At 36.2% G+C, this 19,030-nt stretch overlaps 3 protein-coding genes across 8 annotated transcripts; all 3 read left to right on the forward strand.

Moving 5' to 3' along the window:
• Positions 1–504: 504 nt before the first annotated feature.
• Positions 505–5,065, forward strand: LOC140796773 (pyruvate dehydrogenase E1 component subunit beta). The gene is made up of 4 exons (XM_073149883.1): positions 505–796; positions 916–1,016; positions 1,164–1,207; positions 3,882–5,065. The coding sequence occupies exons 1-4, from the start codon at positions 697–699 to the stop codon at positions 4,852–4,854; spliced, it is 1,218 nt and encodes a 405-aa protein (XP_073005984.1). The 5' UTR covers positions 505–696; the 3' UTR covers positions 4,855–5,065.
• A 1,019-nt stretch (positions 5,066–6,084) lies between these two features.
• LOC140797015 (uncharacterized) lies at positions 6,085–11,642 on the forward strand. 6 transcript variants are annotated; one of them, XM_073150268.1, is made up of 6 exons: positions 6,085–6,433; positions 7,173–7,592; positions 8,848–8,933; positions 9,047–10,769; positions 10,894–11,095; positions 11,194–11,642. In XM_073150268.1, the coding sequence occupies exons 2-6, from the start codon at positions 7,223–7,225 to the stop codon at positions 11,339–11,341; spliced, it is 2,529 nt and encodes an 842-aa protein (XP_073006369.1). In that variant the 5' UTR covers positions 6,085–6,433; positions 7,173–7,222; the 3' UTR covers positions 11,342–11,642. The 6 variants fall into 6 exon arrangements, with proteins under 6 accessions (XP_073006369.1, XP_073006370.1, XP_073006372.1 ...); XM_073150269.1 differs by having other exon boundaries at positions 6,085–6,422; XM_073150271.1 differs by having other exon boundaries at positions 6,085–6,422; positions 7,235–7,592.
• A 5,106-nt stretch (positions 11,643–16,748) lies between these two features.
• On the forward strand, positions 16,749–18,673 carry LOC140796845 (syntaxin-121). Its single transcript, XM_073149990.1, has 2 exons — positions 16,749–17,487; positions 18,059–18,673. Exons 1-2 carry the CDS (start codon positions 17,006–17,008, stop codon positions 18,480–18,482), a joined length of 906 nt encoding a protein of 301 aa, XP_073006091.1. The 5' UTR covers positions 16,749–17,005; the 3' UTR covers positions 18,483–18,673.
• Positions 18,674–19,030: the final 357 nt, after the last annotated feature.

Here is a 19,030-nt window from a genome sequence, read left to right on the forward strand (position 1 = left end):
TTTAGAAATTTTTTTACAGTTAGCTTATTTTTTTAAAAAATATTTTTGTTCCTCCATTTAAAAAAATAATAAATTAAAAATTTTAAAGGTGTGCTTTAAAAAAAATATAAAACGGTATAACACCAAAATTTCCGTTGGTTTTCACTGTAGCAGAATAGGCGGGCTAATGTAGCAAAAAGGGCGAGCTTAGTTGTGGGCTGAACAGGCAGGCCAAACGGACGGGCCGAATGAGAGGGCTTCCGGGCCGGGTCGAGCGGGCAAAGAGCTGGCCCGTGCCGCCCATGGTAGTTCTCAAGTCTAACTATAGGGAGTGAAATGAAATTTTTTTTTCCTTCTTGTTCCTTTTTCAAATATGACCAGAAAAACAGAGTAATTCACTTGCAAACAGTTTAAAAGAAAGAGCTATTCTACAATAAGACTAAACATCAGGTGGTGATCTGAAAAAAAGGAAGAAAAAAAAAAAGAGGAAAACAGAAAGTCTGCCCCCACCCGTCGATGCAAACTATGCTGAGGGAGAAACAAGTGGATTAAAAGCGCTCTTCAACCTTCCAACATCGTTGTTTCCGCCAAACCCCAACGCTCTTCCAACCCCTAACCCTCTTCCTTTATATAAATCCGCACCTCTCTCTCTCTCTCTCTCTCTCTCTCTCTCTCCCCATCTCGATCTCCATCTCTCGATCTCGTGCAGCTTCGAGGATGGCAGCGGCTCTGCAAATGGCGGCACTTGTTTCGTCTCCATCCAATCTCGTCACTTCCGGGAAGTCCCGCCCCGGATCTCTTATCAGATCGCCCGCAGGTTCTGTTCCTATCGCCGGATCTCGGTAGAATCGGATGTTATGATCGCGATTACCTGCTTTCGTTTAGCTTTGCTGGAATGGATCTAAGGTTCTCTGTTCGCCTTCTGCTCTTTTTCAGGAAGGAAAGGAGGTTTTTTGGTGGTCAGATCCGACGGAAGGATCTCCGGTGGGTTTTCTGCGAGTCCTCGAGGAGGAAATCTGATCGCGAATGCGGTTGCGGTTAGATTCGAGCCCCTTCATGCAATCAAATTCTTTTGATGCTAATGGAACTAGAGTTTAGTGTTTATGCTTCTCAATGTATTCGAGCGGTTTTCCTCTCCTTATTTAATCCATCTACTGAGTTTGAATTTTAATCTGTTTACGTAGGCAAAAGCTGAAGCACCTGCGAGTTCAACAGCCTCCAAATCCGGGTAAGCTTTTGTTTCGTACTCAATGCTTGCAGAGCTGCTTGCCTTTTCACTTTCTTTATTTTTTAAATTTGCTTGTTAAAATTGTGGACTTGGCCTTTGCTTTTGTCATTTCCTTCATAGTGACTTATAAGAGTTTTAGGATCTGGAGGTTTAAAAAATGTGTACTTATGTAAGTTTTTTACATGATCATTTTGCATTGGCTGTACAGTACTTCTAGTTGTCAATATTTGAAAAGGTAGTGCTATATGTTGGCAGTGGAGGTACCACGTAAGCAGGTGCAATAGCCGCATTAGAATTAGTAAAACATGTCCACAACTTAAAGAATGTAAACCTGTAAATAAAGAAAAGAGAAGTAGTGCAAGAACCAAGCTTGTCAATGCAGGAAGCTGTTTGGTAGATCATGAAATAGTATACAGTCAAAATAAGAAACGTAGAGATTGTGATGCAGAACAATGGTACATGAAACAAAACAAATGACAAATCTGCGGAATCCACCAGTGGGGTGTTGGAATCCACCAACAAAAGAGAGTAGATAATATCAATATCTTAAAATATTTATTAACCTCAAATGATAAGATAACAAGATTTTGTATAGGCAAATCCTAAAATGACAAAGACTAAAATACTCATAACAGGAAAAAAAAAACCCTCAACATCAAAAAGCCCCTCATTCATGACTTGTCAACCAAAGTGTCACTGTGTTAACTGCCCTCCTTTGTCTGCACGAGTACACGTGTTTGAAAGTGATGTCTGCTCCAGACTGGACATGCTTTTTAAGGATTAGCGTTAATATAGTTAGTAATTGGCATGTTATGCCTACTTTATGATAGTAGCATTTGGCCATAAAGTAGGCATGTTATGCCTACTTTATGTTGTTTGGCCAACCGCATATACACGTCGCCAAACCCCAAGCTGGAGCAGCTAGGGAACCACATATGCAGCAGCAAATGCAGTTAGATGAATCACAGTTTAGAACAATGATGATTGCCATAGCTCTTTTTGATGCACCAAAAGCATATTGCATCATTCATGAATGTACTATAAAATTGCACCATGTTATCCGGGATTAGGGTAATGTTATGTCTTCAAGAATTGCTTCATTTCATATAAAAATTAATCTTCCTTTATGCTCCTCTTATTGTTTTTCCCAGCTAGACATTGCTTTCTTTAGTTCTATGTTCATGTAAAATACACTCTGAGAAAGAATCTGCTGATTTCATGATATCTTAGTACTACCTTTTCCCCAATTTCTACTTTGTCGCTTTGAATCGCACCTTGAAAGATCCCATGGGTAAGAGATCTCCAAGTCTAATATGTTCTACATGCACTCAAGTCTCTCTCTCTCTCTCTCTCTCTCTCTCTCTCTCTCTCTCTCTCTTTCTCCCAACCCAAATTTAAACATTGAGTTATTGATTACCTATTAATCGATTAGATTCAAATACCCAACTAGCTTGAGGTAACGATGGCTTAGTTGTGTACTAGGAAGTAGCCATTATCTAATTTTTCTATGATTCTTTTATCATCAATTTCTCCATATTTTTCAATCCAAGAGACTCTAATAATTAGGCCAATTTGATCGACATCCCATGCAATCTTTTTATCCCGTTCTAAGCTGTCTAATGTGGATAGCATTCTCATTTTATCTTCCTAATGAAATTTATGGGTCTGGACCTGACTGTTATCTAAGTGAGATATTCTCATGGAAAGCTCAGGCAGTCTAAACAATTGCAGCGAGATACTTCCATCCTGGTGATCTTAGGAAGGGAGAGGTTATATATATGGCTCACATACTAGGCTAATTCAATATTAATGCGTAAATCAAGGAACAAAATGGTATTATTACTTAATCCTTTATGTCAGGAAACAACATGCTCTTCCTTCTTAGACCTTTCCTAATCATTATGGAACTACCTGACCAGTATTTACTTTTTTCATTCATGCCTTTTTTTTAATGTTTTCCTATTTGAAATTGTACTTTAGTAGTTTAGTATGGAGAATGTGATACAGTTCCAGTTGAGCAAAATGTTGTAATCTTTCTTCAATTTCTGTAAGGTTGTTCTAAGAGCATGTCATAAACTTGTGGTGCTTATCCAGTGCAATACTTTTAGACTTTTCTTATTCGATAGTAAAGCATTTGTTGTAAGTCAGCCGTGGGGTTTAGTCCCAAAGAATCTGTGAAGTTGTGATTATCCCTCATCTTGGTCTAACATTGGTTATAAGACTTATAACGATTAGATTCAGTGTGGCTGATTCAGTATTAGTTCATTAGTATTGGTTTGAAGTTAACTATATATCACATTTCTTAGTTTGCTCAATTCATCTATATCTTTTGGTTTAGTTTCTCACTTTCTCATGTGGATTCATTAACAAGTAGAATTTGTTAATTGATCTGTTAATCAGCTCAACGTGTGAAAAGTGGTATTGTTTTAGAGCCAGATGTGAATTACATATAGTTCCACAAGAAATGAAAAAAAGAAGAAGAGATGTGAAGTTGTAGATATGGTTGTCGCTCCCTGTTTATTTTGAAAATTTAATGTCAGACTCTACTACATGATGCTATTATTATTTATCACTGTCTAATCATTATAATAAAATGCTCTATTCTTTTGTCTTACATGCTATATGCTGTGGTCATGTTTCGACTTCTAATTGCATCTATACCTTTCATACCCAGCCATGAGCTCTTGTTATTTGAGGCACTTCGTGAGGGACTGGAAGAAGAGATGGACCGTGATCCTAGAGTCTGTGTCATGGGTGAAGATGTTGGTCACTATGGAGGCTCTTACAAGGTAACCAAAGGTTTGGCAACAAAGTATGGAGATCTCAGGGTTCTTGACACTCCCATTGCTGAGAACTCCTTCACAGGAATGGGAATTGGTGCTGCAATGATGGGATTAAGACCAGTTGTTGAAGGAATGAACATGGGTTTTCTCCTGCTGGCTTTCAATCAGATATCAAACAATTGTGGCATGCTTCACTACACTTCTGGCGGTCAGTTCAAGATCCCAATAGTTATCCGAGGGCCTGGAGGTGTAGGTCGGCAGCTAGGAGCAGAGCACTCCCAACGTCTGGAATCATACTTCCAGTCGATTCCAGGACTGCAAATGGTTGCCTGCTCAACCCCTTACAATGCCAAGGGGCTGATGAAAGCTGCCATAAGGAGCGAGAATCCTGTAGTGCTTTTTGAACACGTCCTTTTGTATAATCTGAAGGAGAGGATTCCTGACGAAGAATATGTGCTTTGTTTGGAGGAAGCAGAAATGGTTCGTCCTGGGGAGCACGTAACCATCCTCACGTATTCACGCATGAGATATCATGTTATGCAGGCTGCCAAGACATTGGTGAACAAGGGTTACGACCCCGAGGTTATTGATATCAGGTCTCTGAAGCCATTTGATCTCTACACCATAGGGAACTCAATCAAGAAGACGCACCGGGTGCTGATAGTGGAGGAGTGCATGCGAACTGGTGGAATTGGCGCCAGCCTGAGGTCAGCGATCATCGACAACTTCTGGGACTACTTGGATGCACCGATCATGTGCCTGTCATCGCAGGATGTGCCGACACCATATGCAGGAACTCTGGAGGATTGGACTGTGGTGCAGCCACCACAGATTGTGGCAGCAGTTGAGCAGCTCTGCCAATAGAAAGGGCATTCCACAATTTATTTTTCTTTCTTGGCATGAAAGATCGCGGTACTCTTTTCTTCATGAATGAAAATTTTATTATGCAGTGTCACTTCAACGTTTGTAGCTATCTTATGATTAGGTTGTGACTTGGAGTTAATTGTTTTTAAATACTATTAAGTTTGAGGATAATTCTTGCTATTTATATCTAAAGATGTTTATTTCGACGAAATTACGTTGTATTCACAGTTACTTGTATCATGCCATGTCCTTATAAAAAATTAGGCTATTGGATACTTAACATGTTCAAATTTTTGTTAGAATCTGCTTTACTTAAGCTTAAGACTGCAACTACTGCCCAGAGTATTTCCGTATTTGAAATTTAGCTGCAGCAGCAATTTCTTTTCCTACAAATAAATTTGGCAGAATGAAGAGCTACCTAGAAAATAACAGGAAAAGGACAATGAAATGTTTTTTTTTTTTTTTGATAATTTATGAACCGGAAGGTTAATATGTATAAGCTGGATAAAAGATCAACCCTTTTTAGATACAGTCACTTATGTTCCACTAAATTTTTAGCTGTCTAGTATAGGCTTTAAGCTATATGCGTCGTCGAATAATTACTCCGAATCAAACGTCGTTGAGATCTACTCTAAACTGTCGCGCTGTCGAGCTATTCATCCGAGCTATCAACCGAATCGAGCCAAACCATAAAATTTTTAAATAATTTTTTTATAATATTATTTAAGGTTAGAGTCGAACCCATAACTTTTTTTATTATAGGAAATGTAACTACTAACTTTACTAGAGTTGATTATAAAGAAAATAAAATATTGAAGGAAGGATAAATCTAGAATCTCTGTTTGGACATTGGATAGGCATCTGATGGTACGCTCTAAAAGACATCTGATGGTATGCTCTAAAGTTAGAACGTTGACGTGCATACATATGCATACTATTCCTACCTACGTGTCCACTGGCATTGAAATTGTTCTCGATTTCTCTTTTTTTTTAATGATTAAAGATATCTTTCGATGTAAAATAGTAATACATGAAAAATGACGGTTGTTAGTAGAACTAACAAGTAAAAATGTACCACGTAAGAACACAGTAGGTATTTTTGTACTTAGTTAAACTCTATGTGAATTATAAGAAGAGATCCCACTATTCAACACTATTATGTAACACCATTAATATAAACTCGAAAGAACGTTACAAAGCGAAATATCGGTTACAATGTCACATGACATAGAACAAGACGACACGCAAAGTGCCTGCCTGCGTCTCCAGCGTCATTGTAGCAGTGCCGCTGCGCTCCGCTCCCTCCCCACCCCCACACTGTCACTTTTGACCAAATCACGGGAATCCCCCGACACGAAACGGCACCCCATCCCGAATGCGACACCTCATCTTCCGTTACGATCCGCGACTTCCATCTCTCTCCCACTCCCTCTCGTCGCGTTAAACCAAGTCCCCCCTCAAATCAACGTATCGGAACCGGCCGTTTCCCCTCAAATTGAACGCTTCGCCAGAAACGCTACCAACCAAATCGGCCGCCCGATCCGGGCATCGTCTTTCGCGTTACGACGGTGAGGAATAGGTATTCTTCGACGAGATAAGATACTATGCTTTTAGCATTTCAATTAAGCATTTGTTCTTTAGTTTTGAAAACCAAAGAGGCCAAAAAGGAGTAATTGAACCCTGCGTTTGCTGGATTCTTTGAAAGTGATCTCCTTCTATTCCTAATTTGTTGAGATAGTTGATGATCTTATCGTCGAGCAATTTTAGGATAAGGGATTTGTTGGCGTGGAGTAACATAGAAAGTGGAAAAGATTGAGATATACACTATTGAGCTTAAACTTACTGGGTTATTATTGTTGAGTTTTGATGTATCAAGGCATATGTTACTTGGATTGGTTTCGAGGTGGACTTGGATTAAATGGATAGAGGTTTTATATTTTAAATGATAGATAGATTTGATGTGAGGACCTTCTGCTCTGACACTATGATAACTCACTGCTCTGATACTATGATAATTCACCAATCACTCTAACAGGGAATGGTAGTTTTAAGATACAATTATAGAAACAAATACTGAGAAAAGCTACTTTGTCATTTTTGAGCATTTCGAGTTTAGATGCCTTTTTTGAGATGTTAACTAAGTTAAGTAATAAAAAGTTTTTAAAATCAAAACAAGAGGCTTTTCAATTATTTTGAATCTTTGATAGCTAAAGTGGCGCCTTTGATTTTAATATGCTTCCATGTTTTTTTTCCTGCAAGATTAAGGTGCTAACATCCTTGTCCCTTTGCCTACTATATGCTATATTGCTGTTCTACAGGTTGCTATTATCAACACCTGGATAACTAACTTGAGATTTGGGTATCCTCAATGCCTCGTCAGTTGGACATAGGATGGCAGCATGGTACAATGATTGGGGGCCAAAGACACCATGTGCAGTGTAACTATTGCCACCGCACAATGATTGGGGGTATCACACGATTCAAGAAGCATTTAGCAAGCAAAAGAGGGGAGATTAAAGGCTGTGAGGCTGTCCCCAAGGAAGTAAGAGAGACAATAAAGAAGCATCTGGCCATGTCAAAGCCGAGGAAAGCAAATGAGAAGAAACAAAGAAGGGCGAAAGTTGGATCTCTTGTATTGCGACAGCCTTTGAATGATAATCTGGAGTCAGAGGGATCAGATCCAGATGAATCAAATGCTAGACAAGAACTTCTGGCACTTCACAAAGCAAAGGTTCACTGTATGACACCAATACTTCACTATTCTCCTCCTCGTTTCATTTTTTGCACTATGCTAGAATCTTAATGAGATCTTTTACTAGTAGTTTTAGAGGCTTCATTTATTTATTATGTTTATGATCCTTTGAGTAGTAGTTTACTTATTCTTTTTCAATGCTCATTATCTTTTATCACAAATCTATTTTGCATTAAGATATCTTGATAGTATTGGGATTAAATGGTAAAATGTAAAGGTGTTCATTGTTTTATCTTTATTCTAAAATGAATTATGAGACTTGGGCCATAAAGAGCATTTGTTAAATAAACGAATAAGAAAACAGTGACCAATATCTCAAATATAGTAATAAGCATGTTACTTGTTAGACATTCAAGATGTCCTAACATAGTTAAAACTTAAAAGATGTACATGATACCAATCCACAAAATAAGTAGAATATTCTCTCACCATTACCCTTTAGGTTTAATATCTAGAAATATCTTTTCGTCCTTTTGCATCTCTTACATGCAACAAAGTTCTCTTTTTTATCCCATAGTCCAATATTCTCTATAGGCTTTCTTGGTCGTATATGCTGACTTGTTTATGTGGTAAAAAAAACATAATTGCAAAAGCAAGCATAATAATTTATTGCCAATTGCAACTGAGGAAAAGAAACAGATATCATAAGTCCATCCATGATCAAATCTATTAAGATTATCTTTACAGATCCTAGAATATTATCTAGTGACGGGCCTTTCTTAGACTTCATGGTTTGACTATCTAATTATCCTTGATCTTTTGGTGAGGCCTCATTTTTCTCTTGATAATCTTCAAAGTTTCATGGTCCTTGAATAGTAATATAAAGTAATTAATGATGGACCATCATATGGGATTTTTCACTATGTTAGCAGTGATCTGAAATACTAAAGTTTCCCAGAGAGAAAAATAATTATTTGGATTTTGGCTAGTCTTATTTTGTGCAGCTTTATGGAGGTACCTATAAGCTGAATTCGACATTCTCAAAACAACTGTTAGAAATTTCAATATATTTGATGCATAGACCATGGCAAGACATTGTTTCATGCCACAGGAGTTATTTTTCTTTCGATTGATGCATAAATTAAAGATCAAATAACGGATGAGGTCAGAAGTCAGAAGCTGTCTTTTGGCTTCTGTTAATTGCTTCAGTTATTTGTTGTATATATTCAAGATTATAATGATGCATGATTTGTTCGTGTTTCCAATTTATCATAATTACTTCATTTTTTGTCACGGTGCAGCTCCTAAATCAGCAGACCAACACTTAATGGTTGGGACAAGGGAGTTCTTTGACGCCTTTTCTAGCATTCCATGCAAGACTGAGCGAGTACGGAGTTGACACTGCTCTATTACTCGGTTGTCCATTTAGTTTGTTTTATGATTTATCCTATATAACCTTGTTTTCACTTGCCAATTGCTTATTGTTTCCAAAATTTAAAGGCTTCTGCACCTCGTAGAGCCTCCGACATTGGATGGTCACATGGAATGATGGTAAAAGGGGACCGACAAAAGATACAGTGCAAATATTGCCTTAAGGTAATCTTAGGAGGAGGTATTTCTCGTCTTAAGCAACATTTAGCAGGAGAAAGAGGTAATATAGCTCCATGTGAGAGTGTACCTGAAGATGTAAAAGCACAAATGCAACAACATCTGGGGTTTAGGGTTTTAGAGAGGTTAAAAAAGCAGAAGGAACCAGAGGGTGCTAAAAGTTCGATTGAGCGTAGCAGAGAAGGGTATAATGATGATACTTCTAATGCAACTTCTGCAGGAGATTCTTCTGCTAAAAGAAGAAGAGAGGAGGATGAAGGTACTTCTTGTAAGAGTGTCAGAAATAAAATGCATGTTCTAAATGCTTCACTGAGACCTCAGTCTACATTACGATTTTCAGTTGCTTCTCAAGAAAGCATAGATCAAGCTGATCTTGCCATTGCAAAATTCATGTATGATGTGGGGATACCGTTCAGTGCAGCAAATTCATCTTTTTTTCAGAAAGTGGCTGATGCAATAGCTGCAGCAGGGCCTGGGTACAAAATGCCATCTTTTCATTCATTACGAGGCAAATTACTGAAGAGATGTGTCCATGATGTATCTGAAGTTTGTAAAGAACTTCAAAGATCATGGGAAAGTACAGGTTGCACTATCATGGTTGATAGGTGGAGAGATAGAGCTGGTCGAACTATGCTCAACTTCTATGTCTATTGCCCAAAGGGCACCGTGTTTCTTAAGTCAGTTGATGCATCTGACATTGAGAATACCACAGAAGAATTGGTTTGTTTGTTTGATGAAATTATTCAAGATGTCGGCCCTCATAATGTTGTAAATTTTTTGACTGATAGTGAACCTCAATATAAAGCTGCAGGAAGGATACTAATGAATAGGCACAAGACCTTCTTTTCAAGTATTTGTGCAAACCATTGCATCGACCTGATGCTTAAGTGCTTCGCTGATATGGATGAAGTGAAAAAGGTACTGGCAAAGGCAAAAAGAATATGTCAGTTCATATATAACAATGAATGGCTTCTTAAATTATTGAAAAAGAGAACTGATGGAAGGGATATAATTCAGCCCGCCATGACAGAATTTGTAATGAAATTTTGTACAGTTGAGAATATTCTCCTTTTCAGGGACTCCCTTCATCAAATGTTTACTAGTAATTATTGGGAGAATTCATCCTTCTCTAGGCAAAGAGCAGGCATCGATGTAACTGAAATAGTGTTGGATCTACAGTTTTGGATATCTTGTATGAAAATTGTGAAGGTCTCAAAGCCTCTCATTGCAGTTCTTGGCATATTGGATAGCGAAGATAGACCCTCTATGGGTTATCTATTTGATGCAATGGAAAAGGCAAAGAGAAAAATCATATCAGCTTTTGATAACAAGGAGTATGAATATACGCCATACTTGGAAGTCATTGACAATGTATGCACTGAGCTCCATAGCCCCCTCCATGCTGCTGCTTATTATCTTAATCCATCCACATACTATAACCCCAGCTTTTCTATCAATAATGTAATACAAAAAGGCTTACTCGACTGCATTGAGACTCTAGAATATGATTTGGCAGCCCAAGATAACATTACGAGACATAAAGCATTCTATGAAGATGCTGTGGGAGATTTTAGTCGCCCTGTGGCAATAAGGGGTAGAGAATCACTCTTCCCAGGTGAGTTGACTCATTTTATTAAAGTAGCTAGCAAACCTCAGCGAAATCGAGATTTCTGAATGATTTTTGGTCTCACAGTGATGCACTGGTCAACTTTTAACTTTTTATGTAATGTCAAATCCAGCTACGTGGTGGTTACTCTATTCATCAGACTACCCTGACCTCCAACGCTTTGCTGTTAGGATTTTAAGCCAGACATGCAGCATAGCAACATCCGGGAGATCTTGGACTATGAATGAATGTAAAAACTCCAATAAAAACAGATTGGAGAATGAGAGGTTCAATGATCTTATTTTTGTGCACTATAACCTGCATCTTCAACAAAGGTATACTTATAAAAGCAACAATTTTTTCCCCTTGATCTAAAAATATAATAATGTAATCAAGCCAGTATTTCTGATACAAAGCTCCTGACCTTCTCTAGGCAAATGATGACATTGGGAAGTAAGTCCAATATGACAGATGATTATGATCCAATATACTTGGATGGAAGGAATAACAGTGCAGGAGATTGGATTGAGGATCCTGGTGTACTTGCTGGGGAAACAGAAAAGTTTGATGGAGGCTTATGAATTCAGAAACCTCACTTTCTGTAAAGGATAAAGTCATGATGTGGTGCTGGTGCCGGTGCTGGAAGAACCAACAAGTTTGTAGAAGGACAAAATAATCAATTCTTGAAATTGAGATTGCCGATTAACTTAGTGGTTAGGCATTACCCCTTCTGTCTTGTGATGTGAATTCAATTCTGGAAACTGTCTCATTGAAAATGGGCCTAAGCTTGCAGTAATCTTACCTTTGAGAACCTAAATTAGTGGGAGCTCATACTGTAAATTCTTGAAATTCAGTGATATGAGAAGTACAAAAGATTGTATATGTTTCCTTTTAGATTCTGGATTATAATTAACTGGGAGCATATATTGTATAAATTGTATATATTAGACTAAGATCTTGCATTCCTAAGAGCCTGAAAGGTCGGAGAGCCCCTTGTTAGCAGAAAATAAACTTTCTGCAGAGATTGGCATGCCCTTCAAATATTCTGCATAAGTTCATCTGAAAAACCAATGGATGTGACAACTGTGGATGGTCAATCGGTGCCATCTTTGGTGGTCCATTTTTCTTCAGGTAGACCCTATGAGCAACCTTTATTTCAGCAGCAGCACAGTTATCCGACCAGACATGGCCATTGTAAGTCTCAAAGTATTTCATTGAATGTACTGATACTTGAAATGCTGAATGAAGTTTAGAACCTATATGAATATAAAACTGAAGTGAGCAGCTCAGATTGGTATTGTTTGGTGCTGATCTTTCTTCGTCGCTCTTCTGAGATTTCTTCTTATCTCGAAGTAAAGTGACAATTAGGTATAGTTTGTTTGACTAATTTTCTATCTATGATTTTTGAGTTAATTTAACTAATGCAAATAGAGTGTGAGCTTTTGTGGAGCTTTACCAACTTTCTATTACTAATAGTATGAGAAAAACTGGCTAACTTTTTATTGATCCAATCTTGTAATCTTGTATGAGTTACCTGATTATGTGTATCCAAGAAAATAAGGGGCAAAGGAAGCAGATCCACTGAAGCAGGTGCAAGGTTTTATCTTCTTGTGTTTTTAATCAGCAATGAATCTGGAAATTGCGCAGATTGTCAATCATGTAGGTAGTGCATATATGTTTCACTTTATGACTTATATGAGGTTGGTAGTTGTTCAATATTACTGGATTCGTCAAGTTCATTTCAGGATGAATGTTTATGCTTGTTTTGCTTTATGCTGAAACATTATATTTTTGCCAATCTTGGTCATCAAGTACTTCCATATATTGTAGTCTCCTTACTCCTGTATGCACTTGAAGGTGTTATGATTGCTTTATTCAGTAAATTGTACTCTGAAGATTGAAATCTTTGCTTGCTATAATAAGTTAAGGTGCTTTCTTTGGATTTTGGATGAATTTTTTTGCAGGATGAAGTTTTTGCCTTGCCTTTTCCTGAATGCAGCTCCACAATTTGTCAATTTCAGCTGGAGAATGTGAAAGAAAGGTTAGTACTTACATAAACAAACTTCATTGTTCTTCTTTATCAAGAATATTCGATTAGAAACTTTCCCGTTCATTTGTGGAATAAGGCTAATTTTAGAAGAAGCATTCTAATTTTTAATACCATAAGAAGAGAGTTAATATTAGTATAAGCTATTTTATTGTTTACTTGAATACTAGTACGAGAAATACTAATTATATTTGACATGATATAAAGTTGATAGTAAAGTAATGAAGAATAGTAAATTTGTATTAGAAATCGGTGATATTTTTAACCAAATAATAAAACTACCTTTGATTGGGTGTAAAGTAGAAGTAGTAATTAGGTGTTATCTAATCTAGGGATAAAATAATAAGTTTGAGTTATTATTAAATTAATTTTTAAAAGTTGTATGGAATGAGATGAAAGAGAATAATAAATTGGTATTTTAGAAGAAACTAAGTTTTTATTTAATTATTACACTAGAATAAAGAGGTTTATTGTAGAAGGAAGCTATTTATATTTCACAAGTGAACTGAGGAGGCTAAAAGGTGGATGAGAGCCTCTTATCTGAGCAGTTTAAAGTGTTAGAATTTAATGGATAATCTAAATTATCTACAAGTGTTTGAGGTGGCAATTTGCTCTCTAGAGTTGACACTTGACAGCCTGGAACTAGATTTTTTTTCTTCTGAGAATACATAGCCTTGAACTAGATTAAGGGTCATCTTAGATTAATTGAAGAGTTGCAAAACTTCTTATTAAACTACAAATCGTATGAATCATCCAAATTTAGGGGAAAAGGATAAGGTAACAAATCTATCCATTTATCTTTGGATCCTACATTGTAAATTTTTTCTAGTTCAAACCATTCTTTAGGGGAAAAAACAACTGTTTAACCTTGGGTTAATTTTAACTAACTTAACCTTAATCTAAAAACAAATATTCTAACTTTATCGAAGTGATATTATAAAAAAATTTAAGTTACTTTCATCAATGACCAGAATGAACTCATGTGTACTGGTTTTACTCTTAATGGTCACATAATTTTTGTTTCAACCCTTTCTTTTTCTAATACTTATATTTTTAATTTCAAATTCTTCTTATGCCAATGATTATTTAGACTGTTCTCTCAACAAAGGCTTTTTTTTTTTTGAAAAAAAAAGATAGGATTCAAATTTCAAAGCAGAAAGAGTTCATAATATAGGTTTTTATTTTGGTCAAATCTCCCTTAAAATTATTTTGAACCATGTTGAATTTTTAAGATATTTTTTCCCCCAAAGAACAATTTATTTGTAGTGCTTACTTCTGTGAGTCAACCGTCAGATTTATCTTATAAGAAACACAACTTGGTTTCCAGAATCAATAACTCTATTTTTTTTTATTCTTTTCTTATAGAATTCTTTTATATATACTAAGATGCTTATAGAGTTATAGTTGCTGTAATCTTATCACATGCATCATGTGGGAGAGTAGGCTGGTCATCCAAAGAATTGAGTCAATGTAGAGAGAGAGACGGCAACGACTACAACCCCATTTGCAGACTTTTGCTGCATTGGTCTACGTGGCATTGAATTCTTCTCCCAATGTTGTAATTGTTGCTATATTCTTTAAAATATAATAATTATTTACTAACATTATTGGCTATTTTAAAAATGTCATTATAGATAGATTTAAAGGGAGCTCTGTTGGAATATCTTTTAGCATGGTTGTAAAAGTTTGGATTAAATTACATTTACCCCCATTAGTTTTTATCTAAAACTAAACTATTCTCTAAACTTTCATTTATAACATTTTTCCCCTCTCCCCCATGATTTAGACTAATATAAAATTATTAATTGTTCTATCCAAAATTAATAGAGAGAGTAAAAAGAAATTATCCGAAAAAAATTTCTGCCATAATAAATATTAAAATATTAAAATTGTTCTTTTCCTTTCACTAAACTTACTCACAGTATCCTATTATTCAAATTTAATTTTTTTGATATCTTAAAATCATCGTTGAAAGATTTTATATTTACTTGAACAATAAGATTATTAATAATAATTTATATTTTCTCTATTCAATTTAGATAGAAAAATTAACGATTTCACATTAGTTTAAAACAATAAATAAAAGTTCGAATATAGTTTAATTTTAGGCATAACAATTAAATTTACCCTTCAAATTACTATGTATACTTAATTCTATATTAAATTACACCATTACTTATTTTAAATGATTTACATTAGACTAAAGTGGTTACATAACCATCCTTAATAAAATTATGGCATCTAAAAAGTTTTCACTGGCAATTGTGTAAAAATTCCTTTTTTTTTAAATAAAAATAAAAAATTATTTTTGCTTTCAACTGCTGTCTGCTGATGACGGTAATGAAGGCAAATTAGAAAAGTCTTTCCCAAATACATGGAGTGCAGGAACTTCCTGCATCCGCTACCGCAGGCAATCTTCTTCTAATGACTGGATATTATTATTGCTGAATGTGGAAGGGCAGGAAAGCGCTGGGGTAGACGATGAACTCAAAAGCGGGACCCACCTCGGAAAGAAATGATATTCCCACGCCTGCCTTTCTTGAATCTTGATCCCCCCACACGCATTCCGAATTATTTTGTTTTAAAGACGAATAAGATTAGCTTATTTCACAGCTTATATTTGATAGATTATTTTATAAATTACACCCTATATTTTATCAACTATTATTCATGCTAGTCTTTTGATAATTTTATAAATTAATCTAAATAGATATTTTATTATAATATAATAAATATTTTTTTAACTACTCAGATTACTCTTGACTTCTCTTATTTTCTTATTCTCACTCATTTTTTCTTATGGGATTAGAAGAAGAAGAAAGACGAGCGAAGGTAGTGGCTTCAGCGAACATGGTGAGAATATTTTAGCAATTTAATTAATATTAGTTAGTTAAAATAATATTAACATGCTAAATACAAAATTATATAGAAAAGATAAGGGATTGAGTTATACAATCTTTAAAAATAGGATGCGAACATAAAATACTAAAATATAGTGTGATTTATGAAATTCTCTATTAGTTATTTCCCACGCCTTTTTTTATAAAATTTATCAAAAGACATATATATATATATATATATATATATATTATTTTTAGTGACTAAAAAAAAAATACTATGCTATTAGCTTTCTTACCGGACAGTTATTTTATGAGTTAAAATGACTTTAGTACTAATTAAATTTGTCTGGTTCAAAGAAAACATAGAAAAAGACTCAAATTTTAAGGTCAAATTAAATTTATTTTACTTATTTATTTATTCTTATTCTAAAAGTAATAAACATATTCTGTATTCTATATTTCTATTAGTTGTGGCAGGTGAAAACTAGTTGAAAGAGTTTTCGGGCCTTAATATTAATAAAGGCAAAATATGGGGTGTTTTTCTTTATTTTGATTTTGTGGAGAAATGACCACACTAATATAAATTATTTGATAAACCTGCATAACTCGCTTATATAATTTAGTTTATTTTTTTTTATAATACGAATATAAACATAGCAGACGATATTATTAGAGCATCAAAAATGTTTAAAAAGAACTCAAAGTTTGATTTAAAAAAATGACCTTTTTTTTAATAATATAAATTTATTTTTAGAGTCTAAATAAAAAATAATATATGAGTCTCAAAACCGATATCAATGGAAGCAAATCTTATTTTATGCAAGCTTAAACAGTAACTCTATTAATTAAATAACTAAAATATCCTTAGAAATTTTTTAATACTCCTATATTTGAAAATAGTTGGATTTACTTAACTCAACGTGATCATATGAAAATTACAGCGAAATCCTTAAAAGATAGGGTGTGGTGATATCAGAAAATAACAAAAATATAGGGTGTTATTTGAAAATTACTTAAGAGAAAAAGTTAGGGAGGGAGGTAAAAAGAATTTCTTCAAACTTTTAACCTAATAAAAGAAAAATAAAAGGTGTCGATCAAAAAGCCGCCCAACCAAGTCAACGGAGTGCTTCTTAGTTCTTACGAGAAAAAAATTCCGCGTGAGAATATCGCTTATCTCTTCTACTTGAGTCGTCTCTCCCACCCAACGATTCAAACCCGCGTTCCGATCTCGTCCCCAATTCCTCAATTAAAATTCTCCTACTCCTCCCTTTCTCCGTCGATATTAGAGGAGAAGAAAAGAAAAGATTAAAAGAAAACAAAAAAGGAAACAACAGAGAGGAGAGGAGAAAGAGGCAGAGATGAACAACCTCTTCTCCGGATCGTGGCGGCGCGACGCCTCCGATCCCGGCGGCGGCGTACAGATGACTTCGGCGGGATCTCCCGCCGGTGGAGCAAGCCTGGATAAGTTCTTTGAGGACGTGGAGGGGTTGAAGGACGAGCTGAAGGAGGTGGAGCGGATCCAGCTCCGCCTCCGGGAGTTGAACGAGTCCGGGAAGACGCTCCATGATGCCTCCGCAGTTCGATCCCTCCGATCCCAGATGGACGCCGACGTGGCGGTCGCCCTCAAGAAGGCGAAGCTGATCAAGCTCCGCCTCGAGTCCCTCGACCGCGCCAACGCCGCCAACCGCGCCCTCCCAGGGTGCGGGCCCGGATCGTCCGCAGACCGCACCCGCACCTCCGTCGTCGCCGGCCTCAGGAAGAAGCTCAAGGACTCCATGGAGTCCTTCGCCGAGCTTCGCAAGCAGATCGCCGCCGAGTACCGGGAGACCGTGGAAAGGAGGTAACTTTTAGCTCAAGATTTTTGGGTCAATTGCTTATCTACATAATTTTATCTAATAAAAATCCGTTTGATTTTTGTTTCTCATAAACTTGATCAAAATGTCAAATACTGGTGAAATTGGATATGCTGTCTTAATTTTGATGTTAAAAAAAGTATAATTTTTGGTCTAGTGCTCACATTTTGAATGTTGCTCATATTACTGATGTTTATTTTGAAGACAATTTCTTAGAGAAACTTTATAACCCGATATCTTATGAAATGTGAATTCTCAATCGACTGTATAGTTTTAATCTTTGTAGGTTAATTAGTTTTCTAGTATGGTAATAGAGTCAAATAGTGGCGAGAATGAATTAAATATCTTCATTTTGAAGCTAGAAATGTGAATCGCAATCAAGCACTGTAAATTACTCAACAACTTGTGCTTTTTATGTTGATTGATTACTTAATATGGTATTAGGGTGAGATTTAATCCTTTTACTAGTCCTTGTTTATGTAGCAATTCTTAACAGTTTTATATACATTGCTAATTCATTATCTAATAGCTTAAGTTTTTTGGGTTAAATCGGTATAGATACTTCACGGTGACCGGGGAAAAGGCAGACGAGGCAACGGTGGAGACCCTAATATCGACGGGCGAGGGCGAGCGGTTCTTACAAAGGGCAATTGAGGAGCAGGGGCGGGGAAGGGTGGTGGATGTGGTGGCAGAGATCCAAGAGCGGCACGGGGCGGTCCAGCAGCTGGAGCGGAGCCTATTGGAGCTGCAGCAAGTTTTCATGGACATGGCGGTGCTAGTGGCGGCACAGGGAGAGCAGCTGGACGACATTGAGAGCCAGGTCGGAAGAGCAAGATCTTTCATAGAGAGGGGAAGAGAGCAGCTGCAGGTGGCCAGGCACCACCAGAAGAACTCACGCAAGTGGACATGCTTTGCTATCATACTACTGCTCGTTATTATCCTCGTCATTGTGCTGCCCATTGTGCTTAGTGCAAAGAAATAATTAGAGGGAACGATCCATAGATCGATCAGAAGATGCAGATAGTGCTTTGTTTCAATCGGTTTGTGTTGATGGACTTCACATAGATCGCTGTTATTGTTATTGTTTGTGGTTTATCATTGCTGCTATTGATAACAGTGAGTGCTATTTATATTTTTTTGTGTCAATATAACGTATGATTTTGTTCGTGCGAATTGAGAAGTATTGATTTTAGTATTCATTTGTGAAACCATTATGATTATTCCACCATTTTACAACTTTGCCTTCATTATTAAACGTATTATTATTTATAATAAGTAAATACAAGTACCAACATCTAAACGATGAAATCGAGGGTAAATTTCAAATTATCAGTCTACCTTCCAAACTTTTGCACTTTCTCTATTCTATTAAGTTTGGATAGAAAAATTAAAATAAAATTTTCGGAGGAAATCTGATTTTAAACAAAACCAACGGAGGGCAATTTTTATTTTACCCCAAAATCAAATCAGAAAGGAGCTTCAAATAAATTTATAAAAACAAAAACAGAGTCAAACTTACACAGGCTGTGC

This window comes from Typha latifolia, chromosome 10 (genome assembly GCF_019914945.1).
Source record: "Typha latifolia isolate L0001 chromosome 10, TyphaL0001v2, whole genome shotgun sequence".
Lineage (NCBI taxonomy): Eukaryota > Viridiplantae > Streptophyta > Magnoliopsida > Poales > Typhaceae > Typha > Typha latifolia.